The 12,881-nt window shown below is 40.4% G+C and overlaps 1 protein-coding gene across 1 annotated transcript in view; it reads left to right on the top strand.

The window, feature by feature from the left end:
* LOC145259926 (D-ribitol-5-phosphate cytidylyltransferase-like) overlaps window positions 1–12,881 on the top strand; it is a 108,579-nt gene that overhangs the window by 79,961 nt on the left and 15,737 nt on the right. Inside the window, exon 5 of the mRNA XM_080117887.1 lies at window positions 8,834–8,938. Within this exon, the coding sequence (XP_079974013.1) occupies window positions 8,834–8,938 (105 nt within the window). The remainder of the gene's footprint in view (window positions 1–8,833; window positions 8,939–12,881) is intronic.

The following is a 12,881-nucleotide window of genomic DNA, read 5'->3' as shown; positions in this document are numbered from 1 at the left end:
TGATGCAGGTTGTATATTTGAGATATCAGGTTAATTCTCTAGCTAAGAACAAGTTCTTTTCAAGTTAGTCCTTATTGAGATTTCTGCCCCTGCCTCTCACCTCAGGCGGGGCGAGAGCCAATGTGTACGCTTCGCTCGCTGACCAAAGACTGCCAAAACCCTTCCAACTCTTTTTCGAGTAGGCGATCGTTGTTTATATCAAAAGCATCTTCCTTCCTTTTCTCCATTATCTTCTATTCCCCTCTCTTTCTTCTCTTGTGAATTTCTTTTTCTATCCTTCTATTTTCTTATACTTTTCCCTTTCTCTATTGTTTTGTGAACATATCTGTCAAACTAGCTTGGTGGTCTCTGAGTTAAGCACCACGGGTCCCCGACTCCGAGCAGACATTTTGGAACCCAATTCTCGAGACTGTCCGAATCAATTACGTTAGTTAAAACTCATTCTCACCAGATCCAACTAGAAAAATTTTTTTTTCCGCCATTAAAACAGATATCCTGTCTCCCAAAGATCTCATAAACGCCTGTCTTAATCTTTGACACAGTATCAGCACGCCCCCCCCCCCCCGGCCACAAGCATTCTTATCTTCACCTAGCTGAACGGGACACCCGGCATCGTCCAGTGTCCCGTCACAAAATGATAGATCTTAAGATTCCAATTTCTTTTCATGTCGTACGTAAGACCTTGGTATTTTGTTATTTTTTTCCCTTTCAGCTCTGTTTAACCCAGCATCATTGGCGACACTAACTTCTACTAAGGTTGCTTCTTTCTTGTCCCATATAACTGTAAGGTTTTATTGCTCCGTTTTCTAGGTACATAGCTGTAGGAATTGGATTGTCATAATGGATAGTGTACGACTTATTTCCGACTGTTCTTTCTGGTATATGTTTCCCGGTCATTGTACATTTTTATATGACGTTTAAGGTCATCAATTGATCGCTACACTCCCAACTGATCGATTTTGTAGAAATAGTGAAAAGGTGTGAAATAGCGCGGCTGCAGAATTGTCACATAATGAAAAATCTTTGACTCTTGACACATTTATTATACAAATATATACTTAGATATTTTTTTCTTATTTTATTCTAACCAGGGATGGATGCCTATTATTCACCCGCTATCTCGTACATTCCAACAGAGTTTGTATATCTCTTGCATTTAGTTCACAGGGTATATTTGCTAGATAATTTTTGAAATTCTTTTTCGTGAGTTCGATTGCTCCTGTAATATTTGCTAGTTTTTGAAATTCTTTTTCATGAGTACGATTGCTCCTGTAATATTTGCTAGATAGTTTTTGAAATTCTTTTTCATGAGTACGATTGCTCCTGTAATATTTGCTAGATAGTTTTTGAAATTCTTTTTCATGAGTACGATTGCTTCTGTAATATTTGCTAGATAGTTTTTGAAATTCTTTTTCATGAGTACGATTGCTTCTGTAATATTTGCTAGATAGTTTTTGAAATTCTTTTTCATGAGTTCGATTGCTTCTGTAATATTTGCTAGATAGTTTTTGAAATTCTTTTTCATGAGTACGATTGCTTCTGTAATATTTGCTAGATAGTTTTTGAAATTCTTTTTCATGAGTACGATTGCTTCTGTAATATTTGCTAGATAGTTTTTGAAATTCTTTTTCATGAGTACGATTGCTTCTGTAATATTTGCTAGATAGTTTTTGAAATTCTTTTTCATGAGTACGATTGCTCCTGTAATATTTGCTAGATAGTTTTTGAAATTCTTTTTCATGAGTACGATTGCTTCTGTAATATTTGCTAGATAGTTTTTGAAATTCTTTTTCATGAGTACGATTGCTCCTGTAATATTTGCTAGATAGTTTTTGAAATTCTTTTTCATGAGTACGATTGCTTCTGTAATATTTGCTAGATAGTTTTTGAAATTCTTTTTCATGAGTACGATTGCTCCTGTAATATTTGCTAGATAGTTTTTGAAATTCTTTTTCATGAGTACGATTGCTTCTGTAATATTTGCTAGATAGTTTTTGAAATTCTTTTTCATGAATATGATTGCTTCTGTAATATTTGCTAGATAGTTTTTGAAATTCTTTTTCATGAGTACGATTGCTCCTGTAATATTTGCTAGATAGTTTTTGAAATTCTTTTTCATGAGTACGATTGCTTCTGTAATATTTGCTAGATAGTTTTTGAAATTCTTTTTCATGAGTACGATTGCTTCTGTAATATTTGCTAGATAGTTTTTGAAATTCTTTTTCATGAGTACGATTGCTTCTGTAATATTTGCTAGATAGTTTTTGAAATTCTTTTTCATGAATATGATTGCTTCTGTAATATTTGCTAGATAGTTTTTGAAATTCTTTTTCATGAGTATGATTGCTTCTGTAATATTTGCTAGATAGTTTTTGAAATTCTTTTTCATGAGTACGATTGCTTCTGTAATATTTGCTAGATAGTTTTTGAAATTCTTTTTCATGAGTACGATTGCTTCTGTAATATTTGCTAGATAGTTTTTGAAATTCTTTTTCATGAGTACGATTGCTTCTGTAATATTTGCTAGATAGTTTTTGAAATTCTTTTTCATGAGTACGATTGCTTCTGTAATATTTGCTAGATAGTTTTTGAAATTCTTTTTCATGAGTACGATTGCTTCTGTAATATTTGCTAGATAGTTTTTGAAATTCTTTTTCATGAGTACGATTGCTTCTGTAATATTTGCTAGATAGTTTTTGAAATTCTTTTTCATGAGTACGATTGCTTCTGTAATATTTGCTAGATAGTTTTTGAAATTCTTTTTCATGAGTACGATTGCTTCTGTAATATTTGCTAGATAGTTTTTGAAATTCTTTTTCATGAGTACGATTGCTTCTGTAATATTTGCTAGATAGTTTTTGAAATTCTTTTTCATGAGTACGATTGCTTCTGTAATATTTGCTAGATAGTTTTTGAAATTCTTTTTCATGAGTACGATTGCTTCTGTAATATTTGCTAGATAGTTTTTGAAATTCTTTTTCATGAGTACGATTGCTTCTGTAATATTTGCTAGATAGTTTTTGAAATTCTTTTTCATGAGTACGATTGCTTCTGTAATATTTGCTAGATAGTTTTTGAAATTCTTTTTCATGAGTACGATTGCTTCTGTAATATTTGCTAGATAGTTTTTGAAATTCTTTTTCATGAGTACGATTGCTTCTGTAATATTTGCTAGATAGTTTTTGAAATTCTTTTTCATGAGTACGATTGCTTCTGTAATATTTGCTAGATAGTTTTTGAAATTCTTTTTCATGAGTACGATTGCTCCTGTAATTGCTGAAATAATGAACTTTTTCCATCAGATTCCAGTTCCTTTTCATGTTGCACATAAGCGATCATCTTTTCAGCCAGTCTATAGTCCTGAGTGAATTCATCCAAAAAATACTTGACACGCTGTTGGTTGGCCCATTCTTTCAATTTTTTGCAATAAAAATTCTTTGTGTATTTCTAGCGACTATTTTGTGGTTATTTCTGTAGCAGACTTGTTTTTTGATTCTGTCTCATTTGTAATACAGTCTTGTCCAAAATGTTTGATCAATTTCGTGGTGGACGTACAATCACCAAGTGACTGCCGAGATTGTGTTGGGTCATTCCGGCAGAGGTGTTTGGAATCGTGTGGATGAAATTGTTTTGGACCGTGCGGGGTTGTGTTGATGGAAGTGTTTGGTACTGGGTGGGGTCGTATCACTGATATTTTCTGTGTTGAGTCATGTAAACGGAAGCGTTCTGTTTATTGTTGTCCAGTTGACTTGATGGTTGTCGAAGAAATACTGCCACGTGTGATAACAATTTTTTTTTTCATCTCTCTTCCCTCGTGAAGCCATATCTTTATCACAGATTTTTTTTTTTTTTAAACAACTCTGCATGAAAGAACAAAAATGTAACAATGTAAATAAATCATCCAGGGTTTTTTTTGTTTTTTTTTTCTGTCGTAACTTGTTAGCAAATTTTACTGATCAAATATTGTCTACAATGAGACGCAATCAGTACAAGCACCAATATTTCATGTAAACTGTGAGACTAACCGTAGCCCTCGGCGCAAGAGGGTCCATGTGTGCCTGGCGTGCGGGGTGGTGCCTGATCCTGTGGTCGGGGCAGCGGAAGAAAGAGTTCCAAGATGGCGCCTGCCTGCTTTTATTAGAGACGGAATCTCGCAGGATCGCGCGGGGATGCAAATTAGCTAGGCCATCTTGAGGAATAAAAATCGGTCCATTGGAGGTGCGAGGCAGTCGGGTTCTGACGTTCGTGGCGATCAGTACAGTGACCGTTGGGTTCCGTTTCTATTCGTGCAGTCAGCTGAGCTTTGTTAATTACCTTTGCGCCGTGGCTGTCATTGTTTGTTGGTTCGCTGTGTGTTGCCGTGGTTCTTCAGTGAAACGCTTCATCGCCCACGACGAGACTCCCCGTCTCCTACACGTCGGAAACTACACAAGATACTCTTACAAGCTATTTCGGCCCCCCCACTCCACACTTGGTTTTCTTTTCTTCAATGGCGGATAGGTTCGATCTAAAGTTGATACCGGAATTCGACGGATCCGACCCGGTACTCAGCTGGGTTGAGAAGGTCGAGTGACATTGTCAGTTGTCCGGCGTGAAAAATATCGAGCGCGTGATTCCTCTGCGGCTGACCGGCGGGGCCTTCGCTGTATATCAGCAACTCAGCGCTGAGGAGAAGTGTGACTACTCGAGTATCAAGGCGGCGTTGTACAGGGCGTTCGCCACTGACCCCGCCACTGCATGGGAGCAGTTTGAGACGAGGTCTATACGCTTGGGCGAAACTGTGGACGTGTATCTCGCTGAGCTTAAGAAGCTGACGGTGTTGTTCGGCGGTCTTCCCGAGAGGGCCCTAGCCTACAAATTCCTGTCAGGACTCCCCGCTGGAGCAAAGCTGCTCCTGCGAGCAACCTCTACCATGTCCTCACTACCGCTGAGTGACCTAGTGGACAGAGCCAGGACAATAATGAAGGATGACTCGACGGTGAAGGAACCGGTAGTCGCCGTCGCACAGGCCCCACAAAGTGGCGAAGGACCGTCTCAGGGACCCAGCCCGCAAGGTGATGTCATCTGCTACAGATGCAACGGGCGGGGCCACATGGCAAGAAATTGTAGAAGGCGGTCGACGGCTGTTCGCTGCTACCGCTGTAACAAGACTGGGCACATGGCCCGAGACTGTGCGGGAAACGGGGACGGGGACAAGGTGCCAGTGCCGACCTCTTCCCCGAACAGAAAATAAACAAGGCGCTCCCTGTCATTCAGGTCCGAGTTAATGACACGTTATGTTCAGCCCTCCTTGATTCCGGTTGCTCCCGCACCATAGTGTGTGCGGACTTCTGTCGGGCGTGGAAAAAGAAGAACGTCAGGATAACTACCATTATTGGAAAAATACGAATGTGTTGCGGCGTGGGTGTGGTACACATTCGCACAAGAACTGGAAACTCGGCCAACGTCGAAGCGCTGGTGACACGCAAAAAGCCGCTGAGTTTCGACCTGTTGCTAGGCTACGATGCCATCAAAGCCCTGGGCGGCGTGCGCATAACGCGCGCTGGCGTTGTAGAGTTTCAGGATAGGCCCCCGGTGTGCGCAGCACTAAGAGTCGACCAGCCGGACTTCAGTGCGGAGTTCGACGACCAACAGAAGGCGTGGACCGCCACTTGGAGGTGGTCAGAAGACAAGGAACCGGCCAAACTACAAAACAAAGTGGTAGAGTACCGTATGCCCGACCAGATAAGGCCTGCATACGAAAGCGAGCTCCGTGAATGGATTAAGAACGGTTGGCTGATTCCATACCCCTACGACAAACTTGGACCCCCCAAGGGCCTGATACCGCTGATGACAGTTGCCCAACCTAACAAGTCAAAGGTGAGGCCGGTAATGGACTACCGCGAGTTGAATGCGCACGTTGATGTGTTCACAGCGGACGCCGACGTCTGTGCCAGCAAGCTGCGAGAGTGGCGCCGGCAGGGGTCCAATGTGTCCCTACTGGACTTGAGAAAAGCATACTTGCAGGTCCGGATCGGCGAGGCGATGTGGCCTTTCCAGACAGTGATGTTTTCCGGGAAGAGATACTGTCTTACGCGACTCGGATTTGGGCTAAACATAGCACCCCAGATAATGAAGGCTATCGTCAATGCAGTGTTGTCACAAGAAGAATGGATCAGAAAGGGAACATCGGCGTACATTGACGATATATACGTGAACGAAGATATCGTGTCATCTTCGCGCGTAAGATCCAAACTTGCCGAGTTTGGTCTAAACTGCAAGGACTCTGAGCGGCTTGAGGATGGCGCCCGCGTATTGGGCTTGAGCGTTCAAGAGGAGCGAGGGATCCTGAAGTGGAGGCGTGGAACCGCAGTTCCCGACGTACCCGACGTTTACACAAGACGTGCCGTGTTCTCCCTGGGCGGGAAACTTGTGGGGCACCTTCCAGTATGCGGATGGGTTCGTGCGGCGACAGGCATCATAAAAAGGAGGGCAAATGCGGTCACCAAAGGCTGGGATGATGAGATAACCGACGAACTATTGGTTTGAATGTTAAAGGAGACCGTCGCTAGTGTGAAAAAGAATGACCCCGCCACAGGGGATTGGTGCGTGCAGGGAGACGAACTGAGCGTGTGGGTGGACGCAAGTTCTCTAGCGATCGGTGTAGTTTTGGAGAAAGATGGGGCCGTAGTTGAGGATGCCTGCTGGCTGCGACCGACGAATGATGCTGCCCATATCAACCTGGCAGAACTCGACGCTGTAATAAAGGGCATTAACCTGGCACTTCAATGGGAAGTGAAGAAACTGCGTGTGCACACTGACTCACTTTGCGTGCACCATTGGGTGTCGGACACACTCACGAGCAAGGCCAGGGCACGCACCAAGGCAGCCAGCGAAATGCTGATAAGACGGAGGCTGGAGACTGTGAAAAAACTGGTGACTGAGTACAACCTGTCCGTAGACGTAGTGCTCGTCACCTCGGACTACAACCTCACCGACAAGCTCACTCAGGTACCACGGAGATGGTATGAGGCTATGAAGAAAGAAGCTAAGCCATTGCCTCTGTGTGTTGCCTCCGTCGAGGAGGACGAAATCAGGAAGATACATCACGACAGTGGGCACCCCGGAGTACAACGGACCTACTACTTTGTGAAGTTGGCTAGACCATCAATACCAAAAAGCGCAGTAAGAGCAGTGGTCAGGGAGTGCCAAACGTGCCAGTCCATCGACCCCGCCCCAGCCAGATGGCGGAAAGGACAGCTGGGAGTGGACGCGACCTGGAGTCGGTTGGGTATGGATATAACCCACTACGGCAACAAACACTTCCTCACGCTGATAGACTGCGGGCCAACGAGGTTCGCGATTTGGCGCCAATTAGCGAGGCAGGATTCCACCAGTGTCATCCACGAATTGGAATCCATATTCTACAAAAGGGGGCCGCCTGAGGAGATCCTCACGGATAACGACACGGCGTTCTGCAGCAGGGAATTCAGGCATTTTATGGACAATTGGGGGATCCGACTTCGACACCGATGCGCGTATGTGCCGAGCGGCAACAGCATAGCGGAGCGGTGCCACCGAACCGTGGAGAGGATCGCGGCCAGGAAGAAGTGTACGATCGCGGAGGCGGTTTACAGATACAACACAACGCCTAAGGACGCCGTGACTGGCGGCAGTGCGCCCGCTGATGCGATTCATCACTACCACGTGCGCGTCAAGGACGTTGAAGTGTGTCTACCCGACCAACGAGAACCCCAGGGGACGTACCAAGTGGGAGACACCGTCTGGGTGAAGCCACCCGGCGGCCGGTGCACCAGCAGCTTTTGGAGGGGGCGGGTCACCGGCGTCATCAGTGAACAGGCCATACTAGTCGATGATACTCCGCACCATGTAAGGGATGTCCGGCCCGCTCTAAGCGCTGACCAATCGGCGAGCAGTGGAAGTAGCGAGTCATCCGACGATGAGCGATGGATCCAACCCGTGCCTCACGAACCTGGTGACTCAACTGAGAGCAGTGGAAGGAGAGAGTCATCCGACGATGAGCGATGGATCCAACCTGTGCCCCACGAACCTGATGACTCAACTGCGAGCTTTAATGCTGATGCTAATGCTTCCGATGCCACTTCTGAGAGCTCCGATGAGGAAGTCCCGGCAATGCCCCTCCGCAGGAGTGCTCGAATCAAACGGCCACGTCCGCCGTGTCACGTATGTGATCTGGAGACCAGGGGGGAGTGTGAGACTAACCGTAGCCCTCGGCGCAAGAGGGTCCGTGTGTGCCTGGCGTGCGGGGTGGTGGCTGATCCTGTGGTCGGGGCAGCGGAAGAAAGAGTTCCAAGATGGCGCCTGCCTGCTTTTATTAGAGACGGAATCTCGCAGGATCGCAAATTAGCTAGGCCATCTTGAGGAATAAAAATCGGTCCATTGGAGGTGCGAGGCAGTCGGGTTCTGACGTTCGTGGCGATCAGTACAGTGACCGTTGGGTTCCGTTTCTATTCGTGCAGTCAGCTGAGCTTTGTTAATTACCTTTGCGCTGTGGCTGTCATTGTTTGTTGGTTCGCTGTGTGTTGCCGTGGTTCTTCAGTGAAACGCTTCGTCGCCCACGACGAGACTCCCCGTCTCCTACACGTCGGAAACTACACAAGATACAAGAATGTTTAAAATGTTTGTTTTTTTTTTGTTTGTTTGTTTGGGTTTTTTTTTTTTTGGTAAAATATAAAAAAATACATTTTTCTTTTCAATGCGTCTTTTTTGGTAAAATGTGAAAAAAATAATTTTTTCTTTTCCATATTTTAGAATTTAATAAATAAATTCAAGAGAATCGTATTTATCGGTAATGATTTGTTTTGCTTTTTAGTGTACAGATGATGATTTGGATTATGGGACAGAGTGCCTCCATCTCGTCCGTAAATACACCAATATTGGTGCCTATCTCCTTGATGGACCATCTTCTTTATGGAAGGTACGGAAAACTTTTTTTTTATTCACCCTAAAAAGAAAGGCACAAATTGCCACAGAGATATAAGGAACTACCGTGAATTATTTACCATACTTACAAGGGACATCCTAAGTGGGAAGTTGTGCAACAAAATGTTTGTTCACATTACATTTAAATTTCTGCATGTTGATTCAGTTGGTGAAACAAGAAACAGAGAGAATTCCAAAGGTTTAGCAGTTCAAGGAAAAATGCTATTAGAGTAAAAAACAAAAAAAAAAAAACCTTCCAGCATCCAAGAATATCTACAATAAAAGGGTGGGATTCTGATGATGAATAGGTCGGTGAGGGGTATTTACAGCGAGGTGGCACCTACGCAGCAAATTCATCAGAGCATTTTCTATAAAAGTACTTGTGAAACAACACTATCAATAATTCCCCCCACTCTTTATCTGTGCCTAAACCTAAACGTAGATTCCATGAACAAAGCTTCTTTCTTAGAACTGCACGCCTGTGGAATTGTCTTCTGTTTTCCTGCTTTCCAGCTGACTACAATATGGTTGTCTTCAAGTCCAACGTAAACAAGTTCTTGATCAGCCGTTCCACTTAAGTTAACAAATTTACCTAATTTCCATTACTAACGATTACTATATTGTCCAATTGACTACTGTACACTCTTAACCCTTATTCTCGGGTGGTCTCAGGCATAACCACTTATCAAGACCAATGTAAAAAAAAAAAAAAAAAAAAAAAAAAAAAAAAAACATTGCAGTGATGGACAGAGGCTGGAGCTTGGTAGATAGTGAAGGACTTATTAGATAATAAATTATTTTTGAGACTCTAAGAGGAAGAGACTAATGGGTTGGTGTATTAGCCCAGATGTGACAACAATGTTTCATGCGCCGGTGAATGGTGACTTTGTAGAGATATAGGATACTAAAATGTGTGAGAAGTTTTCTAGCTCAGTAGAGAGAGCCCACCTTGTTTTGCAGCAGCCTTATTAATGTCTTATATGTATTTGTTCCAATTCATGTTTTCTCTGAATGTTAGACCTAGTAGTTTGAATGATGTCTCTCCGGTGGGGTGCTATTAGACATGGCAATCATAGTTGAAAAGATTTCTTACATTTGTTAAGAATAGCTTTGTCTTGGTAGCATTAACCATTTATTTTTCCTATTTTACTACCGACTGGAGGTCATTTTTTTTAAGGGTTCGGTCATTGCTTTAGATATGTGTGTATTCGCTTCATCCACATGTCGATATTAGAGCATGGAGTCAGCAAATATACCCATCTTGGACACAATTGCACCAGGGAGTTTTATGAAAATTAGAAATAATGAAGGTCCTGGTGTATATTTGCATTAATGTTATGTTTCGACATGCAGCCATTACAGATACCCTAGATCTTTTTTTAGGCCATTTTAGTATTAAAAGATTAAAACTCCCCCCCCATTACTTGATAATACTAAATTGATTTTAACTCCAAAACGTGCTTAAAAGAAGATATATATATATATATATATATATATAATACCTCACCAATACACTAATTCTATTAAAATTATGAAGAAACTGTTAATCTCAATATTTGCCCAAACTTTTTTAGTTTTTAATTTTCTTTTTATTATACTGACTTAGCATTTTTCATGGTTGTTAAATTCAACCTTATAATGGTAAGTGTAGTTTGAGAGATTTTATTTGACATTGTTTTTTTATATATATATATTGTCCCTGCTCTTCTGTGTTCCTGATGGACTGTATTCATTGACTTCAGTTAACATCAGAATTGGATTTATTTGATGTACACCATTTTATGATTTGCCTAAAAATAAAAATGAGATTCTAATGTTTTTAGGCAAGTACATGTAAACAGTCTGAAAAATAAGAAAAAGAAATTTCTAAACATAATGTGTGTATTTAGGCAGCACTTTTTCATTAAAGCAAATATTAAATAAAACAGTTCTTTTTCTTGATTATAATTTTTTTGTTTTCAATTTTTCAGTTTTTCTAATGCATGTTCTGTGTGTGTGTATGTGTGTGTATATATATATATATATATATATATATATATATATGTATGTATGTATATGTGCGTGTGTTAAAAGGAAAAACAACCAAAAACTTAGCCTGATCTCATAAATATATTTCAACCCAATAGGGCCTTTTCAAATGAGAGCGCCAGTCAATGTACATCATTGAACTGAAATAATCACATCTATTTTGTATTTACTAAGAAGGGGATGTAAAAGAGAAACTGAGGGGGAAAGAGAAAGAGAATTTAGAGATGGGGAAGAGAGAAAAATTAGGAAAAGGAGGGAGAGCAAAAAACATTACGCTGCCCTATATATATATATATATATATATATATATATATATATATATATATATATATATATATATATATATATATATATAATAGTGTGTGTTGACAGGTTTTTCATGTAATTATTCATTCATTAAATCTTTGTCTCAAAAATTGATAGTATCATTTACAATTTTCAAGGGCTACTCGAGTGTCAGTCTCTTTATGATGAATTGCCAAACCAAGCTGAACTCAAAATAACCAATTGTTGCCGCCTCTAAGACACCCTGTATGTATATGTGTGTGTACATGCACATTAAATGTAAAAATGCTACGTAATCATTTTGCTTTAAATTTATATGCATAAATTATCCTCTACTCTAAAGTCTTAAATATTGTTTTTATTTTGTGTGTTTATTTCTTTTTATCACCAAGATTTTCAGGATGTTTATGTAACTGCCTAAAAATAAGTAGAATGTTTTTTTGATGAATTGGCTATAATTTTATTCTTTTATTATTTTTTTTTTAATCTAAAATTAAATGCTTGAATAATGTTATTTTGTGTTTCTCTATGCCACTGGACTCTTAACACTTCCAGGTATGAAACTATCAATTATCTCTAGGAGTCAGATACCAGTCATGCAAGCAGTCTATTATTGTACAAAAGCAGAATGAATCCACATTTGTTTCCTTTTGTGCTGCATTGAAATGAATAACTGCAAACGATTTTGCACTTATCACCCCTGCATTACCATAATACAACAAAATATTTTATAATGCTCTCTTGCATATATATATATATATATGGACAAGGCATGAAGTCACTTGATATAAGAAACTAAAAAAAAAAAAGATACTTCAAGGTCAAAAACTTACCAACAGTGAGTGTTTGATGGAATAGATTCTGATGTAGAAAACAGCAATTCTTCCCTTTTTGTCAAAAACATTGCTCATGGAATATGAGGACTAAAGAACAAAATAAGGGAAGCAAGGGTTACAAGGCTGACAGAAGTAAACCCAAGATCCACTTTCTGCTCTTCTTTATATATATATATATATATATATATATATATATGAACAAATGATGAATAAAACATGTTAAGACATCTTGAAAAAGAGTTAAAAACATATTTAATTTTAAAAAAGGAAGCACAAGATAAGTGGATAGTCCTTAATCCGCGGAGTTTCGGAGAAATACTCTCCTTCTCATCAGAGGGCAGGAATTAGCAAAATGCGGGATCAGATTTTGCATATAAAAGTATTTAATGAAACTACAAGTAAGTCACAGATCTTACTTGGTTAAAAAAAAGGGTGAGGTAAGGGGAATAGGAGGTAAAAGAAAAATGATAAAAAGATTTCACATGAATGGATAGTCCGGTGAAGGGTAAAAAATCCAAGAATGGTAAAATCCAAAAGGGTCGAATTAAAAATTTCCAATCCAATGAGTAAATTCCAAATGGTCCAAAATGATCCAAAAGGCAGAGTTCCTTTATATATATAAAAACAAGTAGTTAATAAAACATGTTGAAAAAGAGTTAAAAACATATTTAATTTTAAAAAGGAAACACTAAATAAGTTGATAGTCCTTAATCCGTGGAGTTTCGAAGAAATACTTTCCTTCTCATCAGAGGGTAGGATTTAGTGAAATGCAGGATCGGATTTTGCTTG

The sequence above is a fragment of the Euprymna scolopes genome, chromosome 35 (genome assembly GCF_053919585.1).
Source record: "Euprymna scolopes isolate OS-2025 chromosome 35, ASM5391958v1, whole genome shotgun sequence".
NCBI lineage: Eukaryota > Metazoa > Mollusca > Cephalopoda > Sepiida > Sepiolidae > Euprymna > Euprymna scolopes.
This window is presented reverse-complemented; position numbering and strand designations above follow the sequence as displayed.